Source organism: Branchiostoma lanceolatum, chromosome 18 (genome assembly GCF_035083965.1).
Source record: "Branchiostoma lanceolatum isolate klBraLanc5 chromosome 18, klBraLanc5.hap2, whole genome shotgun sequence".
NCBI classification, from domain to species: Eukaryota; Metazoa; Chordata; class Leptocardii; order Amphioxiformes; family Branchiostomatidae; genus Branchiostoma; species Branchiostoma lanceolatum.
This window is the reverse complement of record NC_089739.1, coordinates 2,703,921-2,729,482: the sequence shown is the minus strand read 5'-3', so window position 1 is coordinate 2,729,482 and position 25,562 is coordinate 2,703,921. Positions and strand designations below refer to the sequence as shown.

The 25,562-nt window shown below is 41.5% G+C and overlaps 2 protein-coding genes across 7 annotated transcripts; both read right to left on the bottom strand.

Annotated features, from left to right (window-relative positions):
• Nucleotides 1–25,255, bottom strand: LOC136423871 (arrestin domain-containing protein 3-like). Of its 6 annotated transcripts, none has more exons than XM_066412245.1 (9): nucleotides 11,581–11,659; nucleotides 9,869–9,981; nucleotides 9,512–9,685; nucleotides 6,887–7,033; nucleotides 5,733–5,962; nucleotides 4,781–4,963; nucleotides 4,097–4,285; nucleotides 3,085–3,376; nucleotides 5–2,203 (listed from the first exon to the last, which is right to left on the bottom strand). In XM_066412245.1, exons 3-9 carry the CDS (start codon nucleotides 9,627–9,629, stop codon nucleotides 2,067–2,069), a joined length of 1,296 nt encoding a protein of 431 aa, XP_066268342.1. In that variant the 5' UTR covers nucleotides 9,630–9,685; nucleotides 9,869–9,981; nucleotides 11,581–11,659; the 3' UTR covers nucleotides 5–2,066. The 6 variants fall into 6 exon arrangements, with proteins under 6 accessions (XP_066268345.1, XP_066268346.1, XP_066268342.1 ...); XM_066412247.1 differs by having other exon boundaries at nucleotides 9,926–9,981; XM_066412248.1 differs by lacking the exons at nucleotides 5,733–5,962; nucleotides 6,887–7,033; nucleotides 9,512–9,685; nucleotides 9,869–9,981; nucleotides 11,581–11,659 and adding exons at nucleotides 22,323–22,552; nucleotides 23,101–23,247; nucleotides 24,252–24,434; nucleotides 25,098–25,255 and having other exon boundaries at nucleotides 1–2,203.
• On the bottom strand, nucleotides 16,468–22,102 carry LOC136424516 (uncharacterized). The gene is made up of 5 exons (XM_066413131.1): nucleotides 22,061–22,102; nucleotides 21,543–21,725; nucleotides 19,289–19,477; nucleotides 18,423–18,783; nucleotides 16,468–17,836 (listed from the first exon to the last, which is right to left on the bottom strand). The coding sequence occupies exons 1-5, from the start codon at nucleotides 22,100–22,102 to the stop codon at nucleotides 17,700–17,702; spliced, it is 912 nt and encodes a 303-aa protein (XP_066269228.1). The 3' UTR covers nucleotides 16,468–17,699.
• Nucleotides 25,256–25,562: the final 307 nt, after the last annotated feature.

Below are 25,562 nucleotides of genomic sequence, written 5' to 3'. Positions count from 1 at the left end.
AGAAAATACCATCGGAGCCCATGCTTATTGAACCTCAAATACAATAAAGCAGATGACCCTTGATATAATGATAGTTTGGATGAATAATTTGACATGACAGTTGCACACGTTTTGACAGCACTTTCCAAAAGTCAATAATCTACGATGAGGGTGTGGTTTCCCTTGGACCTGAATACATCAGACAATGCGTTTGATAAAAATAGAAATAAAGGTTTCTACTCTACAACTCTACTCTACATAAAACATTTGTTGACTTATAAGCTTAACTGTTGATACTTAGCTCAATGTTGGTAATTATTACTACTTGTGTGTGGGCATAACTTTTGAACTTAAAAGATAAGTCAATTCATTTGGTTGTGTACAAAGAGTCTTTTTATTTAGTGACTTACCAACCTGATGAAACTATTCACGAATAAAAAAATAAGGCTATCCCAGTTTACTCCGTTGGTAACAGTTACCCGGCGGCATGTACTTAAACAAATGAGGCAATCCTTACAATTCTTAAAAACGTATGAATGATTCAAACTGTAACAGCCCATCAGTGCTTTTAAAATTAAGTTTCTTTGTAAAACTACCAAAGAAATGCTTCATACAGCTATATCAATATACATATGATGATACATAAATGCATCTAGCTAAGTACTTTATGCTACCTATAAAGCATGATACACTAAACCGAACCTATCTTTGCACATGAATACCTGCATCTGTATCTTTATCAAAGAGCACAATACACAAATTTATCATCAGTCTTCAGCATGACACATCAGTTCCACAGTCACAAGCACTATTGCAGTAGCTGCCTACATTTCACTCATATTCCACCATATATTTTACAATTCACCGCACATAAGCCCTTAGGTTTAAAAAATCCTTCTTCCAAACTACTGTAAATGCAGAAATGTTTGCGGTGTTTTTATGTTCGCGGTTTTCGCGGCGACCGTTTCACCGCCAACTTAAAACCATCGCGAACATTTTTGTCCAGTAATGCAGCAGTATGTGACTATAGCGCTGCCGCGAACTTAAAACCACCACGAACACTCCATTTTCGCCTTAGTGCGAAATAAAAACCTCGCGAACATAAATGCATTCAAAGTAAGTCCTTTAAGTTTAAAAAAAATCCTACACTTCTTCCAAACTGTGCCCAGTCACATATTTTTGTGCATGGTCTGTGCAAGTACAAAATCCAGAATGCTATTATCATGATCATATAGTAAAGAAGTGCAATTTTTCCACAAATATCACATTGGCCATACAGTCTATTAATCATAAATACAATTAAAATATACATATGATAATACATCAATGCATCTATCTATTAGTTAGTACTACATGCAAGTAGTAAGTAAAAAGCAAGTTTCCCTCATTGTAAAGCCCCTGTCACTATGCCCCCCCCCCCAACTTCCTTCTTGAATTATAAAACATCAACTGCTAGAAGTTTATATCTGTGTCTGTATTCTATACAGCCAGTATAACTATCCTTCAGCGTAACACACCAGCTTCTGTATCTGTATCTGCATGTATGGCAGGTATAACTGCCCTTCAGCATAACACACCAGCTTGATATCTGATGTCGATTTGGTATCTTTGCCATGCAAATTGCTACATCCCCCTCCCTCACTACTACAGTTGTTCTTTATCTCATTTTAAATGGACGACTGCAGATGGAGAAACAATTAGTGGATGATGTCTTATTTTAGAACAAATTTTGAGAAGTGCAATGAATCAGCAATCCAGACAAAAGGCCATTTATCCATTTAATAATCCATTTATCATGATGATTATGATGATGAAATGGACCCCCCCTTAAATGTTGGGGTGTTGGCTCCAGTCATTTATATAGTAGGTGTACTTGGGTGCATTTGGTGTCAGTGCCATGTGAATTGCAACATCCCCCTTCCCTCCCCCACTATTGATGTTCTCTAACTCCTTTTGAATGGACCCCCCCCCCTAGATCTTGGGATATTGACTCCACTCATAGGTGTACTAGGGTGCATTTGGTGAATTGCAACACCCCCCCCTTCCCCTCTCCTAAATACTGCTGTTCTCCTTTTGAATGGACCCCCCTAGAACTTGGGGTGCTGACTCCAGTCATAGTAGGTGTACTTGGGTGCGTAGTCCATGGTCCCCCTGGTGTGCTCATTATCATCATCATCCTTGATGCTGCTCGCCCCGAACACGCTCTGCATGTAGGAAGGGGGAGCTGGAATGGGGAAAAAAATGAGGCCACACAAAAAACAAGTGATACTAGATAAGTAGACTTATGTCATACCTGGGCCTGATATGGGTGTCCCGGACCGTGTGATAACTATCCGTATCGCATGAGGTTCTAGAGTTGTATCACACAGGCTTCCATACAATATTTCGAATGTATTTCGAGTGCGCGGGTTGCGCCGCTACCGATACTTCAAATACCGGATTCGGAGGTTGGAATCAATGTTGTTACAGTTTTTTTGATCGAGGGCACAAAATTCCCTCAACTTCTGCCGCATTCCGCATTGAAATGTGTGTTTTCTCGGGTGGGTATGACCAAGGTATGACATGAATGAAATACAACACGGGGTATTCCGCATCACCCTCGATCCCAGTCCTCCCGCGGTTGGGCTGGTACCTTGGGTGATATGGAATACCCCGTGTTGTATTTTATACATAATATACTGTTATTACTATAGTAGTAAAATCTGGTTGGATGACAACCTGGTGCACACAGCCACCTCTGTCCAGGTCACATTAAAACAGTCCCGTCTATTTTTAAGTTAACCATGCCCTGTCCTCATCTGTCCCCAGTCCCTTGAGTAACCTGTTGAATCCAGATACAGTATGACTGTATATTACAGGGCTGCATTTGAAATACATGTAAGGCAGACTTTACACTTTTACCTGTACTCTGCATTGTATATTGAATTCTGTCTAAGGCAAAGAGGCACACAAGCCAAAAGTAATACTAAATATAAGTATACTTCACTCTTTTGGAAGACTAGATACTAGCGCTACATTTGAAATAGCCTACGAGTTTCTAACGAAGGCTTGACAAGTTCAGATACTACAGCTACATTTTATCAATGTTTTCCAAGGGTTACTTACGTAGGTTTGGTGTGCCGTCAGCTGGCATGATGGGAGGAGCAGGAGGATACGCAGCATCAGGACCGGGAGGAGGATAGGGAGCACCGGGGTTGGCTGGGGGGTATGCAGAAGGGTTGGGAGGGGGGTAAGTGCCAGGGTTAGAGGGTGGGTACGCTGGGTCAAACCCAGGAGCGAGGGGGGGAGGGGGGAAGGCTGGGGCCGTGGGGTAGATGCTACGTAGGGGGATGGACCCCACCAGGATGGGGAACTTCAGGTCCAGGCTGGAGTGGGCTCCTTTAATATGTGCACTGACCTGTTGGTAAGGAAGAGAACAAAATCTATAGTAGTTTGTTTCATTTGTTTGTTCCTCCCTCGTTCCCTCATTTCCTTCCTTCCTCATTTCCTTCCTTCCTTCCTCTCTTCCTTCCTTCCTTCCTTTCTTCCTTCCTACCTACCTACCTTCCTTCCTTTCTTCCTTCATTTTCTTCCTTCCTCATTTTTTTCCTTCCTTTTCCTTCCTTCTGCATTTCCTACCTTCCCTCTCCATCTCTCTCCAATTCTTTTCTTCCCTTTTTTTCTTCCCTCTTCATCCCTCTAAATCTTTTTCTTCCTTCTTTTTCACTATCTCCATTCCTATTTTCTCTCACTCATTCCCTTGTCTGTTTTCATTCATTCATTCATTCATCATATATTTGAACACTTTCAAGTCCCTTTGTACAGCAGTGCAATTCTCATAGCCTCACAATTTCCACTTGAACTGTACAACTGTTACAACTATCAAACTATTTGCATTCGAAAAGAAAATACCCTTGCCAAACTGTTGTCTAATGTAGCATTAATGCCGCACTACACGCACCTTAGCTGAGTACATTGGGCATCAATGATGGATTTATGCTGGTAGGACATTGAGGGAGTGGTACTTGGACAACCATAATTACCATGGCAGTGTGCACTAACCAAGCATTAGCGCTGCATATGTATTTCTGGCATTAAAGCTACATCAGATGACAGTTTGGCAAGGGTACAGACTAACGTTGAGTATGTAGGTGAGGTCAATGATGTTACAGGACCGTAGGTTGGATGGGGGGATGGCAGGGAGGGGCAGATTCAGGTTTAGCTGTACTGACCCCCCCTCGTCGCACCCTTCCCCCTCCACCTCCCCCAGTGTTTTGGAGTCGTGCCGGGTCTTGTGGATAGGATGGTGAGCGTGGTAGACCACATCCTGGGGAAAGAAAGTACAAACAAGACTGTGGTATAATAAGAACATACAGAAATTGCAGTGGAAGGAACACACACACACACACACACACACACACACACACATGCACACACACACACACAAACACAAACACACATAATTACACACACACACATGCACATACACACGAAAACACACACATGCACACACACATGCACACACACACATACACACACACACACATACACAAACACAAACACACATACATACACACAACACACATGCACACACACACAGTCACACATACAAATGTATGCACACACACACACACATACATACATGTACACATTCAAAAACAACTGATAGTACTCAATTTATAAAGCAAGAAATAGAGTCCCAAAAATCACATAGAAATACGCATATATGTCAGTTATAACTGTGTATACTTGTAGATAAAACTTCTATCTTGAATGCAGAGTTTGAATTCAGAATCTAAATGTGCCATAATTCTAACATTACCTGCTTGAGTTTGGCTGTAACCTTGGTGATTTTTGAACTTGAGTTGTTCTCGAGGGAACCCCTGATGATGATCGGTTCCCCGGGACAGTACGCAGACCGATCGGCCTGGACTTGTAGCTCGATGGGTCCCGAGGCACAACACAGACAGCACAGGGTCTTGGACTGCTGACCCATTAGGGGGGCCTGTGGACATCAAATTGGTTAACACAGAGGTGCAGTTCCATTGTAATATGCTAGAGGGCTCTGAGGCACAACACAAGTAGCACAGGGCTTCGGACCGCAAACTGAGGAAGTCTGTGGACAATTGAGCCAAAAAACAAAACAAAACTAAACAGGCTTTCATAGTGGAAAGGTTCATTCATACTTGTTATACAAGCAAACAAGATACAAAAAGGATATTTGGAGTTTCTTTTAACACAACCAGGTAATCTCACCTGCTGACGTTTCGGTGTCTGTCAGACACCTTCTTCAGAGCTTCTGACTGGAGTACTGCTTCTCACCGCTATAAGTAGCCATCACTGGAAGTCATCACCAGTGATGAACCGAGACGAGGGGGGATACAAGCTCAGCCACGTTTGGGATTACGTTCTCGCTGCAAAAGCGCCACCTACATCGGCTACTTATAGCGGTGAGAAGCAGTACTCCAGTCAGAAGCTCTGAAGAAGGTGTCTGACAGACACCGAAACGTCAGCAGGTGAGATTACCTGGTTGTGTTAAAAGAAACTCCAAATATCCTATGTTCTACCAACCTGATGAAGTTATTTTCGGAAGTAAGATACAAATACTTTTTATACCAACAGTACTACAAAACATAAACACATAAACACATGTTTATTGCAACCAGACTCAAGGGACTATAAAGAAAATCTTCACAGTAGATAGGCGGTTGCTACTCACTCGCACATGTGCAGGCTTGACTTGAAAAGTTTTAAGACTTATAACCATAACATACCAAAGCGTTGGGTTCTTGGTTGAGATCCACCATCTCAAGAACAGTGAATGCTCTCTTGGTGGTGTGGTCGAACTTCCACGGCTTGTCGATAGTTCCCTTCACAGAGTAGCGGATGTAGCCATGAGCCCCTTCAAATGAGGTGGGAAGCCCCTGCATGGGTAGCTGGTACTGGAACGGGTAGACATGTTGGCCGGCGCCGAGGGTCGGGCTGTCACCGGACTGGCCTGAAGCTAGAAGGAAGATATTGATAGATTATCAGTAGCCGTTGACCCCTTCAAACGAGGTGTTTTCGCAGTTTTTCCCGGTGACATTTCGAACGCAAAGTCAGGACACTGAACATTCGTTCTCAATGTATCACTACTGGTACTGGAATGGGTAGATATGGTGACCAGTACCATTAGGGTCGGGTCGTCACCGGACTGGCCTGAAGCTAGGAGACAGAACATTTAAGTAAGGTCAAAGTGTAAGGTAAAGATAGTACTAAAGCCTTTTTGAGGCAGTAGAGGCAGTTCTCACACACAGTTACACATACTGTTATACATACACTCACAGTAGTATACTTACATGTCACTGAGTGCATGCACAGTTGCACACACACACACACGCACATACAGACACACACACATACACACGCACAAACAGAAATAGACAAGCCAAAAACATTGAACCTTGAACAAGGACATTGGTGATGTCATCTCAGTACATTACTTGGGTTAAGAATACATTCAATACAAAATGTTGTCATACACATTGTGTTGGACAAAGCTTCAAGAGGTTAAGGCACAAAATATAGAGATATTAGTTAGTTTAGTTAAAATCCTCCCACACCATAAGGTGTATAGGGCGGTGCCCATCCCCGTTTCATAGCCCTGGGCCACACTGTGGTGCAATCACTGCAGCAGGGGGCTAGTACACTGGCAGTGGAGTGTGTTTAACTTCCATACTGTTTCATAAGTATGTACCATTTTTATAGAGTCTTTGGTATGACTCAATGCGCCTCTTGTCTGGAGGTGTCCTACCTGGGAGTTGAACTCGGGCCTTCTGGTTCCAAGTAATTAGAACCAGATGTGGTGAGTAACAGAAGCGCTGACCACTACACCACAGAGACACCCCTAATATATAGATATACAGTCTAGTAGAATGTTGGACAGCACCTTTCCCAAACAGGGTGACCTCCTGGTTGAAGTAGGTCTCGTTGGCATAGTAGGACGTGCTTTCTGTGTGGGAGTCGTTGCCATGGCCAACCGTGTGACTCTCTGTCCACCACACGTGACCTTTGCCCTGAAACTTCAGTCGGATACCTAAAAAAAATTTAATTCAACATGCAGGCACAATGAATAAACAACAACCAATACAGTAACAACAGATGGATCTTGATTACTGTATATAATTATACATTGTGTTTATCTAAATATTGACTGGAGTCGGGCGATCCTACCCGCAGTTGGGCTGGTACCTCGGGTGATACGGAATACCCCATGTTGTATTTTATTTATGTCAAACCTTGGTCATACCCACCCGAGAAAACACACATTTCAATGTGGAATGCGGCAGAAGTTGAGGGAGTTTTGTGTCCTCGAACAAGAAACTGTAAGAACATTGATTCTAACCTCCGAATCTGGTATTCGAATTTCCGGCGCGCTCGAAATGCATTGATTTCGAAATATTCTATGGAAGCCTGTGTGATACAACTCCCAAACCCTATGTGATACAGAAAAAGTATCACACGGTCCGGAACACCCGTATCAGGCCCAGGCATGACATCATGATAAAGAAGCAGATCATCAAACTTACCCACTCACTGAAACAGATGAAGACAAGACTCCAGGGAGAACCCTAAAAAAAATTAGAGACAAAAGCAACAAGATAGAGGCAGGAGCAGCTATGAATGCTGTCAGACTGAGGAGAGGATATTTGTCAATGATCCAACATCTAATTCTGCCAGGCTGTAGTTAAGGCCACACCAATTTATTTCCTTGGTTAACGGACTAAAAAATTGTTTAAAAAATGCTAGATTGGAAAAACAACTTGAAAACAGAATCTCAGAGGAAAGTTTGTACTTTGGTGCACACAGTTTCAGGGAGTGAATAGGGTCAGGTGCATGTTTTAACCCCAGCCTTCTGTTTTCATGAAACTCTTTTTGGGGAAAATAAAAATCTGTTCACCAAGAAATTAAATTGGTGTGGCCTAAAAGTAAGGATGGAAGTAGGAAAGAACTACTAGAGACAAACAGTTAAATAGCTGGAGCGAGTATGACTACTACTACTAGTATGACACCTAGTGCAAGTATGCCTAGCTAGATTAGTTCAGTTCAGTTTCAGTTCAGTTCATCCTCTTTTCAGAGGTGACACATGTACATGTGTTTCCACAAGTTCCTGTCGCACATGACAGATTAGAAACAACATAATGTAGTCTGATAGAAAGACGGACAATCTGAAACCAAATAGACATTCATGGGATCGATATGTCTCTGCCAGACTTACTATACTGGCTGTAAAATGATAATATTAAAGGCATCCAGAGCATTTTATGAGGCTTGAAAACTGGAAATATTCTAGTTGCTGTAATCTTTATGAAATTGACATTTAATGCCACTGTTTACCACATTTGCATGCATATTTCTTATCAAAAGTGCTCAAAAACGGCACAAAAACAAGCTACATGGTGATTTTTTAGTTTCACACGCCTAGTGTGAATAGACAATTACCATAGCCCCGCCCACCTCCGTCAAAACGTAGACAATGTCATGCAAAAATAAAACAGACATTCAGTCACTCTCTCATTGGTCGAACCGCTAATTGTGATGGACAGTCAGGATCAGTCTATTAGGGCTTGGATTTTCTATCAGTTCTCGCCACACAACGACATCGTATCTTTGCCTCTTTAATGTCGATATGTAAGGGACTATGGTGTTATTGAAGATTGCTATGTGTGGGAATGACTATAAATTGGAGTTTTTCTATTCAAGTTTCAAGCCTCATAAAATGCTCTGGATGCCTTTAAGGCAAATAGGGAAAACAATTTGTCAGGGGAGTTTGGCTGCCATAGGGTAACACTTAGATTTACTCAATGACATCGGTGAATAATTTCATCAGATTGGTAAGTCACTGAATGAAAAGAGTCTTTACACTGTTGAACCAAGTCTAGATTTATTCAACCGAGGTTTCAGTGACCACCTGTCAGCTTCGAATTCTTCAAGGCAATTCTGACTGGTTCACATTACACTGCAGCACAGGTGTCGCTGCTTATATCGCTCGTTCTCATTTAAATGTACACATTTTGTAATCTCCTTTACCGATTGAAATAAGACGTTCATGGCATTAGGATATGCCACATACAAGATGTCAAACTGTAGTTTTTATGACGACTTAAAACTTTTCTAGCTTTTAAAAACGGCAGTTTGGTACCTTATATGTGGCATATCTTAATGTCAGGAACGTCTTACTTCTAACAGTAACGGAGATTACAAAATGTGCACATTTAAATGAGAATGAGCGATAGATGCTTTCCCAATGCAAAGTAGTTACTCAATGACTTATCGTTACCATTGGCCTACTCGACTGGCAAATTCTTTGTCCTATTTTCGCTAAATTCTGCTATCCATAGGAAGCCTGGAGTCTACTTAGCTTTAGTCCGCTCCAAATGTCCACAGAGCGGATGTTGGGAGTGGCCTAAAGCTTAAAGAAAGCTGGACTCCAGGCAATAGGAAGGTTTTTAAAAAGACGTTCCTGTCAATGGGAATTTTTGGGCACTTTTATTGACAGGATGTAAATTGTTACCTCTCATCTTCATTTCATCGTTCAGGTCCACAGTGACCTGTCCAGTGATCCACTGCCCAGGCAGGAAGACGTCCGTGTTGTTGGTAAGCTGGATGGAGAATTCTCGTAACTTCCCCATTGCTGTTGTCTCTCTCTGCTGTCACTGTGCCAGGTTTTACTGTTATAAACTGGAATCTGTGAAGACAGTAAAGGTTACTAAAAGGTAAAGGTAGTCTCATAGCCTTTTTGTTATCCACTGTGTCCAGCTATACCAGACATCCCTTTCCTTTCACCTCCTTTTACCTCCCCAGCAGAAGTCAGGTACCCATTTTTACACCTGGGCGGAGTGAGGAAAGTTGTGTTATGTGATCCACTGACCAGGTATGAACATGTCCATGTTGTTGGTGAGCTGGATGGAGAATTCTCGCAGCTTACCCATTTTTACAGTGTCTCTCAGGTGTCACTGTGCTCAGTATAACTGTACCAGGAATCTGCAAAGACAGTAATTGGAGTAAAGGTTACTAAAAGGTAAAGGTAGTCTCATTACTCTCCAAGCTTCGGCTGTTTTTTCACGTTTCTAGGCGCTTTTGTCGGGCTTTCTACTTGTCATTTTTTTTTCCAGCCAACCCACACCTCTGCAGGCAAAAACAAAAATGACAAAGTAGAAAGCCCGACAAAAACGCCTAGAAACACGTCAAAAACCAGCCAAAACCCCTCCTCTGCTTGGAGAGTAAGTCTCATGGCCTTTTTGAGGCTGTGGGGGTAGTTGGTTGTAATTCACTGTGTCCAGCTAATACTTAAGGCATCCCTCTCCTTCCACCTCCTTTTATCTCCCCAACTGAAGCCAGGTACTCATTTTTACACCTTGGCGGAGTGAGGAAAGTCGTGTTGCGTGCCTATGCCAACCGTTGAGTTCCACCAATATTGATGCTAGGGTAAGATCTGATGGTACATGTATGTTACATTTTTTGCGTATACTATAATGATGCTCTTTATGTTTTGTTTTCTGATGTTAATTCCACTGTCCCGGTATGAACATGCCGGTGTTGCTGGTCAGCTGGATGGAGAATTCCCGCAGTTTCCCCATCTCTACTGTCCCTTGTGCCACCGTGCTAACTAGGTAACAGAAGCTGGGATCTAGGATATTGGAGTTTTCCTTTTATACAACCAGTGACTTCTTACCTGCTGACGTTTCGGTGTCTGTCAGTGGTTGTGCAAAAAGAAAACTCCAATATTCTATTTTCTCTTACCAACCTGATGAAAATATTTTCGGAACTTCTGGGATATGCAAAGAAGCCTAAGATGATAAATCTTCCTAGGGGTATACATGTTTTCTCTCTTTACTGAAGAATTATCAGGCATGACACTTTGCTCAGGAGGCTGATGAATTATTTACACCTGCACTTACTGAGTCATGATTTCAACAATACCATACAACAATTATGGCCCTGTCCTAGGCTATAAAACATTTATGATAGTCATTAGAATTATGCGATGTGACTAAGGTGGTTTGAGAATTTATCAGCATGGACAACATATTGAAATTAACATTAAATAGTGGCCCCTTTTACAAAACAGAAGCTTAGAAATAAGTAAAATTTGTCTTTTTTTTCACCATTCTAAATTTGCCATTGAAGATGTATATTGTAAACCGTATAAGTTATAACCATAACCATACACTCAGCATCAGTGTATTGTGCACTGGTTAACGTTAACGTTATCTGTTTAAACTGATAAGATCTGTTGGAAATAGTTCGAATACTATTGAAGGGCCTGTTTTGTTTTGTGTGTAAATAACATATAATTTGTGAACGCTTAATACATTATACATGCAGAATTTCGAGCGCAAAAGCTCAGCACATCGCTATGCTAAATGCCACAATGATAATGTTATGTTTTCCACCGCATGAAATATATCTATGTTAAACCATTGGTAATAGAATCCAACAAATAATACAAACAAAATCGTCAGAACTTCAAAGTAAACAGTACTTGACTTTGTTGACCCTATTTGCATTGCGATTTGGCAGCCATATCTCTACTCAACAGGTTCTAGCTTTAACGTCAATATAATAAGATTCATCAGTCACCTTTCGAGTGCCTGGGGGTCTTGTAAACAGTCTGAAGACGTAATAAACAAACAAATCACTCAGAAGGCCTAGTTGTGTCGTAATGCTTATCTCTATGGTTGTGTCCTGCGGAGTTCGGGTTAGGGGCTTAGCTTCCGGATTCTCAAGTCTCGTCCGGAAGTCTCGCGTGGTTTCAGGCTAGGGACAGCTGTCACACTCATCTCAAAGCAGATGTGCGGAGGGAGATATTGTTGTTTGCTGACTGCCCGCGGTTTTATCATGCACATTTGAAATATATCACTTTCTTTCTTTCCCAATGTATACTTGGAAAGAAACTAATATTACTTTCATCAAATTGACATTATGAGAAATCTTCGGATTATGTTCGGAACAAGACATCGTTAATAAATTTGAAAGAATAGCAGATATAATTGACTTTATTGAAATTGTTCCCCGATATCCTTTTTTCTTCTTTTGGTAACTTACATTGGCCTAACTATATATGGCTGTTAAAAATAATTATTTTGCTTGTGCTCTGAAAAAAAGTGAGTTTGCTCCTAATGGTGTTTATGCTAGAAACCGCGGTGTTGCTATGGTACATCTTTGGTTAATCATCGACTTAATGGCAAATAAATAAACACATTATAAGCTTAAAAGTGAGATTAAGAAAACATTCGCTTCAAGGTTATCGGATAAAATTTCTTAAACATGAAACAAACAAAAAAGATAATGGATGTATTAAAACGCTCCCAGCCTAGTTTTTAATTCTATTTTCATATCCTTTAACCTTAAATTTCGGTATTTTATGGGTCTTTGACAGATGTTCCAGTCGATGGTTTGGTTGTGTCTTAGTGTGATCAATGTACTGGTGGGTTGAATAATTTCCCCAAGTGAGATTTTTTACAGCGTGACATTTCCACTAAGTTGTACAGGACAATGTAATGCATGTAAAGTGATAGGGTCAATTTCCATACCGACGATGTTTGCGAAAACGAAAAATAAAAGTTTGTATCAAGAATCTACACATGTTATGCTCTTATCTAGCTCTTTTCACGTTTTGTATCTTGCTGCCATTTATATCATACTTTTGGTGCCCGCAAACTGCCCGGCCCGGCGCCGGTCATCCTAGCATAAGATAGACTAAGGCTACACCAAGTAATTTTTATGGATGACGTCCGCGCGTGCATTGATTTTGGTCTGTTCCCAGAAAAAAAAACACAAGAAATTCCGCTGCCTGTCCCTATGACCAAAGAGTTCCTTTTTAATATACTATGTTTCTGCAGGCCTGCAAAATCAATGGGATATGGAAAGAAACAGGACAGGACAACAATTGCTGTTCAACTTCAACTGATTTATTAAAATTATTGCTGTTTTCCTGATGAATAAAAGAATTGTTATTGCTACACTGTGTTCTCTCATTCAATTTGTGTCCTAACATGCGTCGTTGACTATAATATTTCAAATCTAGGCATCTTGTTTTTCTCGGCCCTTCTTGTTTTTTTTCGCGCTCTCGCATTAATATTAGATTTAGGGTCTCCAAAGGACATCATCCATAAAAATTACTTGGTGTAGCCTAAGATAAAAACATTCACTATTGGTACTGTCCTTAGTGCTGAATGATGTTCACATTGCAACGCTTGTCCCTGACGTTACTCTTTTGCACTATTGTTGATATTGCTGAATGGTGAGCTTGAATACAATACCGAGTTACATTTTATTTCAAACACGTTATGGTAAACCAATGAAGCCAAGATTTCACCGGAGCCAGTATAGGTTAGATATTCATTAAGAAGAAGCCTGTAAACAATGTTGAAGGATTAGGTCAGCAATTTTAACCTTTGACCTAACATGGCTGACGGAAGACTTGTTTAGCACATTTCATAGTGCACGTGGCTGCAAGCAAATTCTGCCTGAGTTTCCGGCCAATTGAAGGCGATAAAAAGTAAAGAATGGCCGAAAACGGGGAAGTGATACTTTAATTCAATTGGTAACGTTAACCTCAGTAAAAGCCAAAGTCCATCAATGTTGAATTTGATAGCAAAGAGAGGTATCTAGAGTTTCAACGTGGGATGTGGCGTAATAGCTAATTGCATATCCTAGTGTTGTACTTGAAGTGATAGGTGTATTGACGACCTAATAAAGCTTATTAGTTTACATATTCGAGTGTTTGAGTCAAGGAAAAACCCTTGCCTCCTTGCAATCCATGTCAAGTAATATGTGCCGAGAATTTGTTTCATATTTAAGTCTGTGCAACTGATGCCAACGCTTCTACCTCAAAGTTGACTTCGTATGCTCAATTCCAAACACAACACGAATGAAGTCATTAGAAAAGTGAGAAAATAAACACGTGTGAATAGTGTAGATGCAAGACGGCTGTCTCTCTGGCTATATTTTCCTTAGCCTACACCTACGTTTCTGTGTCTTTAAACTACAACAGACACTTGGATTGTATCACTCTTCCTCTTTATTGATTCAACACACACTCCCATGCACAAAAGCATGTCAAAGATGACTGTATTCTTGCTTAGCCAGTGAAAGTAATTAGTTATCACAGAGTATGTCACATAAGCTGTGTGCTTGAGCAACATTTTGTTTCTACTACCCATAAACCCAAACTACATTGTACACAAAAGGTAGCATATTTCAATACATTAGCAATTAGTATAAGCACAAAATACAACATATATTTGCATTTGCTTCCGGCTGTAGCTGCATATGTAGCATTATACACTAGAATGCCTTGATATGACATAACATGCTTCAAAATATACCATTGGCCACACTCATAGATTCATAACTGCAACTTGGGAGCATGCAGCTTACATTCAGCGTTTGTTAAGATTACAGAATGTGTACTAGCGCAAGCTGCTATCGAACATTTCGACTTACCTGCAAATATAGTGCAGTTTACTTTGCAAGATGCTTTCCGAATAGCCCTCCTACTACGAAACCGACTGCACCACCTATTCCTATTCCTATGGGGCCCGTCTCTAAACCTGCGGTAGCTCCTAGGACTGCTCCTGTTGCAGCTGCTCCCATCGCCGTAATTACACCTGACCTCTTCTCTGGGGCATGGTGCAAAACGGCAATTGTACCTGCGGCAATCGAGACGATTGCCTTAACTATAAATATCAAGATTTCTACCGATCCTTTTCTGATATCAACTTTAATATCACCCTCCATCACCCAATTCCTTGGCAAATCTAAAGACCTAATGATCTCCTCCCTGACAGCTGTCTCGAGCCTTTTGCGCTCCAGTGATGCTGGGTCACGGTACTCGGGGATAAAGCGCATCGACGTCAGCCTCACTAACACGTAGACACCGCCATTTTTGTCATCTGTGACTGAGATTTGCGGAGGGTCTGACGAGATGATGCAGAATTCGGACTTTCTGAAAGCGCGTTTCTTCTTCAGGGCTGCCTTGATCATATCAGCTGAGGCTTCTTCCTTCACCTGTGCCTTCTTGGACGCAGAGCTTGTGGACACGCCTTTCTTCTGAAGTGCCGTTTTGATAAAATCAGTTAAGGGGTTGACAGTTTCTTTCTTCACGTGTCCCGTCTTGAAGAAATCAGTTGACGGTTTCTGCTGAAAAGAAAATTGTCACCATATAATGCAAATGTTTCCCCGGTAGTAAATGAAAGTCCAGCTATTGGACATACATTTAGGAAAGATCTTAACGAGAGTCCATAAATGACAATTTGTCGTCGTCTTTCATAAATGTACTCAGCCCAGTTACTGTGTTTTAAACCATGCTAGTTTCTAGAATAGCCTAACTTGTTGTTTTACACAAGAGGGCTTGGTTGTAATTGAATATAGACATCATGACGTATGGTTGCCATGGCCACCAGTTTCGGTGCGTGTTGCTGGCCATACACCCACTGGTAAACACCAGGACTCAAAAGAAACGGGAACATAATTTTATGCTCCTTTATTTTATAAGAAGTAAAATGTTAGGCATCCAAGAGTTATCCCATACTGATGAATAAAGTTAGCACTATTTCCAACTAGTCTTCTTGCTGTCCAGTTGGTTAAACTAGTCTTTCATTTCTTCAAACTCTAAACACCTGATTTTCTACAAACAATTGAAGAACACCTACTCCGTCTGGGTCCAGGCAAGCACACGTGCCATAGGGTGCTTTGCAGAGTCGGCAGTGCTTAGAGTCGGCCATCACTCTTAAAGCGAGTCACTCAGATACTAGCCACCAAAATCAAGGAGAAAAGCAAAAGTCGTCCAGCCTTAGGTTGTTTCTGGAACGGTCTGGTTGGCTTTGCGCGGGATGTAAGGTCAGAACCCTGATGTAAGGTAGTAGGACTCTGGCTTTGGTGACTATTTGTGTAGGAATCAAAGACGCAAATCTCACAATGTCATCAACAGAGATGGCCAACTCCACTGGCAACGTCAATCGATGAAAACAAAAGAGATTACTCAGTTTTCGATAGCAAAGAATGGACTTATTCACGACTTCTATGGGACAAACGTTCCCCTAGTTCGTCACCCACGAGCTGGATCTCATGTTGCATGGATCGATATCATCCTAATGTTGACCCGCGCAGTGTTCTGATGATGACCCACGTATTCATGTCAAGAAGTAGACAACCTTTCTTACAAATGTGCCAGGTGGACTTAATGTTTTATCTGCGCAAGAAGTGGTTCTAAGATGTTCCAATGGGTTGGCTGTGTAGCAATGTACTGTAGATACTGGTGGACTTGAAATAACAGTTCCACCAGTAATGATGCTGTCTATAAGTGATTTAACAGCTCAACATTTTGATCAATATACCAAAAACACAAATAAAGTCCTAATATTATTGAAACATGTAACTGTTTCTCTTGCAAAGTCACTGAAAAGAAATCCTACTTATTATAATGACATATTTGTCTTAAGCAGGAGATGCCAAACGTCACCCTTGATATAACAGCCGGCTTTTATTTCAATTTCCATACGCTAGAAAATGGTGTTAAGAAGTAGGCACCTCTCTATACTAATTACTCTGTACATGATGGGTATTTTGAATATAAAACTCAGTCTCAACAATAATTGAAAATAAAGATTCTGTACTTATTAATTGGAGTGAGCTATTAATAGAAGCCACAACATCGCATTACATTTTTTCCACATTTAGAGACAAAAATTACTCTCCTCTCAACATCACACAACCCACACATTACTGTTAAAGTGGGATCTTTCGTCTTCCACTGTCTCTCTAAAAGTTAACTTTAGTTTTAGAGTTAATATTTAAGTTAGAATAGTCACAGGTCCATATTGTTCTTTACTCACTGTTTTTGTCCTATTACTTGCAATAAGCCTTTGGGCAAGAACTAGGAATTGTTAAAAATCACTGATCTTCATTTAACCAATCAGCTGTGCAGGTACATGTAATATCATATGATATATTCATACATACAATTTTTCAATAATTATCATAAAAAATACATGTTATATTGCATTGTCCATGTGAAAGGCTTGCACTTTGGATTTGCAAATATATTACATTGAGGTTTGTTGTGAGCTATATAATAAAACTATGTATCAAAACTCCAGCATATTATTGCTATGGAGCAGGCAACTCCATGAACGGGGGAGGTTCAGGCATCAAACCACCACACATAAAAGAACCCAGCACACTTATCAAGAAGAGCAGTGGTACCCAGTGTGCTTGGATAAACATACAAGCCATTACGCGAAGCTGCATTGCACTAGTAGCTGTAAAAAAGCACCAAGCTTCATCCTGAGTCTGATCACTTTATCTTTACCTTAAATGCAAATGAATAAGTTATGTTGAGTACAAATGTATGTATCAACATGCACATGTTAATACATACATTTGTACTCAACATAACTTATTCATTTGCAGTTAAGGTGACAAAAAACATTCCACCAACACCACCCCTACCTTACTGTTGGTGATGCACCCCAAACTTTTTCACAACCCTTTTCTACGAATATCCCATTGGCTGAACAGTCAAACAATCATATTACATACATGTACATACAATTAGAATATACATGATTATACCTCAATGCATCTATCTATTAAAAGTACGTACTTCCTGCTAAGTATAAAGCAATTGCTACATCCCCCTCCCCTTCCTCACTACTACAGTTGTTCTCTACACTCGTTTTAAATGGATCCCCTCCTTAAATCGTGGGATGCTGACTCCAGTCGTAGTATGTGTACTTGGGTGCATAGTCCAGGGTCCCCCTGGTGTGCTCATTGTCATCATCATCCTTGATGTTGCTCGCCCCGAACACGCTCTGCATGTACGAAGGGGGAGCTGGAAAGGGAACAAATCAAAAGGGATATCAATTTTTTTTCTCAAAATGACATACATTGCACAATTATGTTACACAAAACAAATACCTTGCAGTTTAGGCTAGTTGTCAGAGTAGACATTAGACAATTTTTGCCTCCATGGGAAAGGAAGGTACATTTTCGTCTGGGCTTGTGTGTGTACTTCCAGGGTCACCACCGTACATTGACGGACAGCCTTCAAGCATTTACATGTAGTACATGCAAGCAGGCACTTTCAGTTGTATGGATCTTTGAACTCTAGTTCGGGATATCATTCTGTATGTAATGTATAAGATTGGGGTGACTAGATCTGTATCCTGAAACCTTGTATACTTGATAAAAGTGAATTTGTCAACACCTCCTGGTATCTAGATACCAAATATCATAACGGTTAACGTTAAACCGGATAGTGAGTGAGTGAGTGAGTGAGTGAGTGAGTGAGTGAGTGAGTGAGTGAGTGAGTGAGTGAGATCCACCAAAAGCTTAGATCTTAACAACTAAAACCACAAATTAAACCACAAAACAATATACGCTACTTAAAAAAACATGAACCCTGTTGAGTTACTTACGTAGGTTTGGTGGAGGATACGCAGCATCAGGACCGGGGGGAGGATAGGGAGCACTGGGGTTGGCTGGGGGGTATGCACCTGGGTTAGGGGGTGGGTAGGCACCATCAGGGTTAGGGGGTGGGTACGCACCAGGGTTAGGGGGTGGGTACGCACCAGGGTTAGGGGGTGGGTAAGCACCCGGGTTAGGGGGTGGGTATGCACCAGGGTTAGAGGGTGGGTAAGCTGGGTCAAACCCAGGCGCGAGAGGGGGAGGGGGGAAGGCAGGGGCCGTCGGGTAGATACTCCGTAAGGGGATGGACCCGACTAGGATGGGGAACTCCAGGTCAAGACTGGTGTGGGCTCCTTCGAAATGTGCGCTGACCTGTTGATAAGGAATAAAACAAAATTAGTTAGTTCATTCTTTCCTTTGTTGTTTCTCTCTTCCTTCCTTCCTTCCTTCCTTCCTTCCTTCCTTCCTTCCTTCCTTCCTTCCTTCCTTCCTTCCTTCCTTCCTTCCTTCCTTCCTTCCTTCCTTCCTTCCTTCCTTCCTTCCTTCCTTCCTTCCCTCTCGATCTCTTTTCAACTTTTTTCATCCTTATTCACTTTCTCCCTTCCTTCATTCCTTTCCTCTTTCAATCATTCCTTGTCTATTCAATTTCTATGTTCATTCCTTTTCAAAATTTTTTTCATTGATTGATTGATTGATTGATCCAACCATCCATCTATCCATCCATCCATCCATCCATCCATCCATCCATCCATCCATCCATTACTCATTATATCTGTCAGTGAACTTTGTACAGCATTCCTCTCATAGTCTTACAATTTTCAATTGAACTGTATAACAGTTACAATATCTAGACAACTTGCATAAAATGCAGACTTACGTTTAGGGTGTAGGTGAGATCAATGATGTTACATGACCGTAGGTTGGAGGGGGGGATGGCTGGGAGGGGCAGGGAGAGGTTCAGCTGCACAGACCCCCCCTCGTCGCACCCCTCCCCCTCCGTCTCCCCCAGGTTCTTGGAGTTGTGGCGGGTCTTGTGGTGAGGGTGGTGGGCACGGTAGACTACATCCTGGTGTAAGAAAGTACAATATTGTTCATTAGTTAGCTGTGGATCAGTACACCCTCTGGCAGAACGCGCAGGAACTGCACTGCTTCCTGCGTGCACGGCAAAATATAGTCAGAAACTGCAGTGTATACATAGAAGCACATACACACGCACACACACACACACGCGTACACATACTGTGACACACACACACACACACACAGACACACACACATGGTCTGTGACGTATACACACAAATACACACATGCACACACATGCATGCGCCTACACACACTTGTGGGAATGCAAATACTCAACAACAACTAATGGAGTTACTTATACTCCATACAAGTACAGTTACAGTTGTGTTCTATCGTTAAGATTTATATATTTATGGCACATATACAGTAATATAAAAGCTCATTCTTGTACACAACACATGTACACATGAATTACATGAATTACATGATGTACACATTGTTCTACTTAAAATTTCAGTCTGAAGTACAACAAGAGTCCGTAGGACACAATTCTCCGTGAAGTATTTATAGTCTGTAAATTTTGGGTGAGGTGTTTGTTCATTTCCTTTGCTAGTGACCTGCTCAGCTGTAAGCAAATGGATCTTGATATAAGCTGTGGAATCACAGACAATTTATTTCTAGAGCCTGGAACTGAAACAGGATGACACTCAGGCTAACTTAACATACCCATTCAGCAACGGAATTGTGGATTGTATGTGGTGCCAGGTGTGAAAAGTAGCCTCCACCAGGCCCTCTTACGGGCGTATGAATCGTACAATTCACCAGAAAAAGGAATAATTAGCCAGTAGAGTCAGTCCACAGTGACGATCATATTTCGCCCCTTTAGGAGCCTGCAAGTGAAACCCTGGCGTAGTTAGTCTGATAGAGACTATGTGAAAAGTGCATTTTTGATAAGCGGTAATTAAAGAAGTAAAAATATTGACCCATACAAATTGCATCTCTGTACAGTCCAAGTAGTGTTTTATAGCAAGTAAAGAAAATGTGTTTATTTATCTTTTTCTTTCAATACAGGAGGAGTCAACCTGCTGAAAAGTACGTTTTTACAGCATGGCACAGATAGGATCCCGGGAAAAGTAACAAATTTCGATCTAGATGGCTTCTTTTGAAGATCAACGAACCATTCAGCCTTACAACTAAAATGTTTCAGAAATCACAAATATGCAGTAAATTCTCTTTCCACAATTTATTGCAGGCATGCCTGATCTATAGCTATCAGCCTATTTGTATTATCGTAAGATTTCTCGAAGGTCAAAGGTCACCGGATCTTTCAATCTACCCGGAAGTGACACAGTCTGGCCGCGGCCCCCGCGCACTATTCTGCGAGAGATATCTTAACAATCTTTCATCCCCTGCGTAAACGTTTTATATTGTCACAGCCTCCGTATTACAAACTACATGTACAAGTGTGAGAAGTTTGAAGGTCCAGAGATATCCCCTTTTCACACTGTGCGTAAAAGTGCACCGTCCGTCTCGTGCGCCAAACTAGTATGCGACCTGAGACTGGACACGGCATACTTAATACACAGACTGAAGCTCACTCGGCACATGTTCGCAGCGAAAACTCACAATTCCCGTTGCCGCATTGGTATGTCACTTGTTATATCGCTAGCTAGGTTGCGTGTGGTGATGCACGTTGTCTATTTTACAATGTAACAGTGACTATACGATCATAGCAAGTAGGAAATTTTCGTACCCCGTATCTGCCTGAAGTATTGCAGTCAAGCGTAACGGGTTATAACATGGTCGCTATGCCAAGGCAGTGGCCCTTACCATTAATTATAGGGGTGCAATTTCGATATTGCATTGACGATAAAAGTAGTTACGGCGTAACAAAGACATTGTGCATCACCATGCCGAACCAGGCAAACGATATGCCAAGTTACACACCAATGCGTCAACGGGATCGTGAGTTATAGCTGCGAACGCGCAAACAAATGCATTCCCAATACTCCCAGAAGGAGGTATTCCTCCTTCCCGGAGTAACAACACTATAAATTTGGTACAAACTCATCATACTTGTTCATTGAAAGGTGCCATCAAACATTACCTGCTTGAATTTGGCTGTGACCTTGGTGATTTTTGAACTTGAGTTGTTCTCAAGGGAACCCCCGATCATGATCGGTTCCCCGGGACAGTAAGCGGACCGATCGGCCTGGACTTGTAGCTCGATGGGTCCCGAAGCACAACACAGACAACACAGGGTCTTGGACTGCTGACCCATCAGGGGGGCCTGTGGATTACAGAACAGAATGGTTATAAAGTAGAGGTGTACTTGTATATTGTCCAGTTACCAGGGCTAACCCTTTCAAATATGTCTGTCTTTTTAGAGGTGCAGTTCTGTTGTAATCTGCTAGAGGGCTCTGTGGCACAACACAGACAACACAATGCTTGGACTGCTGACCAGTTAGGGGGGCCTGTGGACAAAGAACAATTTTGTTTGTTAGTTTATATTGCATACCCAGTAAACCGCCTCATGGCATAACACATCAGATTTGTACTGAAGAGTACAAGATGCATATCCAGACAGATTTATTTGATCCACTCACACTGCAAAGGACCACTTACTTGTATCGATAAGTGTGATGGGTTCTTTAAGGTGCACAACATTGGGTGATCTGACCCACAATTGGGCTGGTACCTCAGGTAATACAGAACGCACTGTTTTGTACTCTATATATAGCCAACACCTACAAAATGTACCCAAATGACAAAGAATATTACAATACTAGAAATGACAAACATACAGATTTACTCACAGAACTTAACCTGATAGCAATAGGGAGATATACAATGTACAACGTAGTTTGGACTTATAGCCGTATCATACCATAGCATTGGGTTCTTGGTTGAGATCCACCATGTCCAAAACAGTGAAGGCCCTCTTGGTGGTGTGGTCAAACTTCCACGGCTTGTCTATGGTTCCTTTAATCGAGTATCGGATGTAGCCATGAGCTCCTTCAAATGAGGTAGGAAGCCCCTGCATGGGTAGCTGGCACTGGAACGGGTAAATGTGGTGGCCGGCATCGAGGGTGGGGTTGTCTCCAGATTGGCCCGATGCTAGAAGACAGAAGGAATAAGGATGATTATAAGTAGCCATTGACCCCTTCAAATGAGATGTTTTCGCAGTTTTCCTGGTGACATCTCCACTGCAAAGTCAGACGGTGATATTCCCCTACTAGTATTTCTTTGTTACATGTACAGCACTTTCAAAAATGAGCCAATCAGAGATGGCACAGTCTTCTACATTGTAGCCTGAGTGCCAGCCTTTTTAGCTTCCGTCCGCTACCCTTAAGCTCCGCTGCGCTACCCAAGCTCTGCTGCCGTCGAGGAGCGGAGCTTGGGTAGTGTACGGAAGCTAAAAAGGCTGGCACTCAGGCTAACAGTCTTCGACCCCTCAGACAGTACTCTCTGGCAGAACATATGTTAGAGAAGCTGCAGTCTAGAAATTCAGACAGACAGATAGACATACACTCACACACACACATGTTCATACATCCACACAAAGAAACACACATATACAGAAACACACACAGAAATGCACAGAAGGACAAGCCAAAAATTCATCAATATAAACTAGAATATGACTACACATTGTTGAACTATACCTTTCCCAAAGACCGTGACCTCCTGGTCAAAGTAGGTCTCGTCGGCTCTGAAGGTCGTTTGTTCTGTGTGGGATTCGCCTTCATGCTGAACCTGATGATCCTCTGTCCACCACACGTGACCTTTGCCCTGGAAGTTCAGTCGGATACCTAGAAAAAAACATGAGGCCAAACGATGATGTCTAAATAACAACAGTAGGTACAAAATTGATTTGGTGCGAGGCTGGCATCATCATGGCATGTGTTATGCTTAATTATCCACAATACAACACAATATGTTTGTATCTTTTCTAAGCAAAGAGAAGGAACATTGGTCATAATTACATGAATTATGCATTTTTCTTTTCTATTCACTTGCTTGCATGGAAAAGAGTCCGTATCCACTTAACCTTTAGCACAATGGAGTACCCGTTTGGCACCCCATTGACTATTGGTTACAGACTTAGGCAGCAGGGAGAAGGTTAATGTGGTTGTGTAGGGAACAATATATTTTTTTTATTAAGCTATTTCTGCCATTAAAGTCAATGTTTGTAACATCATATTTTACATACATTCAATTTGTATCTATCGAGACAGATAAAGTAGAAGAAAGAAATCTTAAAGACGACTTGCCCAGAAACAGCAGAAGGGACTTGACACAGTGGATGCCCTAAAGACACAGAGACAAAAGCACTCGACAGAAGCAGGAAGAAAAGCCTAGAGCCTGGTGTATGCAGTCAGACAGTTAGGAATGTCCATGATGATATCTGCTTCACCTGTTTGAACTAGGAAGAAAAGAAGTAAAAAGAAGTAGGAGATAACTTTATAAGGGACCGTCGAATATCAGAGAGTCTCAGTAAAAAAACCTGCTGCATGTTTGCCCAGATCAGAAACAACATACTCAGTATACTGACAGTAAGACAATTTGATCTAGCAAAGTTACTAAGATATGGGATCATTCAGATCATTGCTGACATACACATGAAATGAATCTCTAAAGAGTCAGACGTTTTAGACAGCAGGCCATTTACTACCTTTCATCATTGTCATGATGTCATAATTATAAAATGTCTGACTCTTTAGAGATTTATTTTTCAGCTTGATTTATTTGTATCATGTAAATGTTTTACCTCAGGATGTCTATCCTTCATCAATGTATTGATATAATTTGTTACCTCTCATCTTCATTTCATCGTTCAGGTCCACAGTGACCTGTCCAGTGATCCACTGCCCTGGCATGAACACGTCGGTGTTGTTGGTGAACTGGATGGAGAATTCTTGCAGCTTCCCCATTGTTATTCCTCTCTGCTGTACACTTTCACTGTGCTAGGTATAACTGGTACGAATAGTTCTGGAATCTGCAAAGAAGGTAAAGGTACAAGAGCAGGTTAAGGTAGTCCCATATAGCCTTTTTGAGGCCGTGGGGGCAGTGGGTTGTAGTCCACTGTGTCCAGCTAATACCTGAGGCATTCCTGTCCTTCCACCTCCTTTTACCTCCCCAGCAGAAGTCAGGTACCTATTTTTACACCTGGTCGGAGTGAGGAAAGTTGTGTTATGTGATCCACTGCCCAGGCATGAACATGTCCATGTAGACCGTACAACCATAATCGTACACTCAGCATCAGTGTAGTGTGCATTGGTTAACGTTAACGGAATTTGTTTAAACTGATATTGTGATAACATCTGATGGAAATAGTTAGAATACCATTGCAAGGGCCATCCAGTTGTTCTGTGTGTAAATAACACAAAACATACAATGTGAACGTTACATACGAATTCTCTAGTCAAACATTACCCTGGTATACGACATAGTCACACTTAAATGTTTTCCACAACATGAAATATATCTTTATTAAACCAAGTGAATAGAATCCAACAGATAAAACAATTTTTGTTATCGCCAGATCTAGAAAGTTAGCTAGTTATGACTTTGTTCACTATTTGCATTGCGATTTGGCAGCCTTATCTTCTACCCAACACGTTCTAACTTTAACGTCAGTACAATAAGATTCATCAGTCACCTTTCGACTGCCTGGGAGTCTTGTAAACACGCTGAAGACGTGATAAACACACAAATCTGACTCAGAAGGCGTGTCCTGAGGAGTTCGGGGTTAGCTCCCTGCTTCTCAAGTCTCGCCCGGAAGTCTCGCGTGGTTTCAGGCTAGGAACACGGACACCTGGCAGACACCTGTCACACTCATCTCCGAAAGATGTTTGGGGAAGATCAAAATGTTTTCTGGCTGCTCAGTTTTCATACTACACATTTGAAATATCACTTTCTTCCTTCTTTCCGAATGTCTATAGACTTGAAACAAAAAAAACTATACTTTCATCCAATGGATATTTCTATGAGAAATGCTCGAATTACAATACGATGCTCAGAACTGAAGATATCGTTACTAAAATTCTAAGAATAGCAGATAACGTTACAACGCTGATTAACTTCATTGAAGTTGTTCTTCGATGTTCTGTTTTTATATTGGCCT

Coding starts and splice junctions, on each gene's coding strand:
- LOC136424516 (XM_066413131.1), bottom strand. CDS start 22,102: ATGTTGTGCACCTTAAAGAACCCATCACACTTATCGATACAA. Junction 21,726..22,060: donor CATCACACTTATCGATACAA/GTAAGTGGTCCT, acceptor TGTAATCCACAG/GCCCCCCTGATGGGTCAGCA. Junction 18,784..19,288: donor ATCTCACCTACACCCTAAAC/GTAAGTCTGCAT, acceptor CCTTATCAACAG/GTCAGCGCACATTTCGAAGG.
- LOC136423871 (XM_066412248.1), bottom strand. CDS start 24,369: ATGGGGAAGCTGCAAGAATTCTCCATCCAGTTCACCAACAACACCGAC. Junction 22,553..23,100: donor GGTCACGGTCTTTGGGAAAG/GTATAGTTCAAC, acceptor TCTGTCTTCTAG/CATCGGGCCAATCTGGAGAC. Junction 3,377..4,096: donor ACCTCACCTACATACTCAAC/GTTAGTCTGTAC, acceptor CCTTACCAACAG/GTCAGTGCACATATTAAAGG.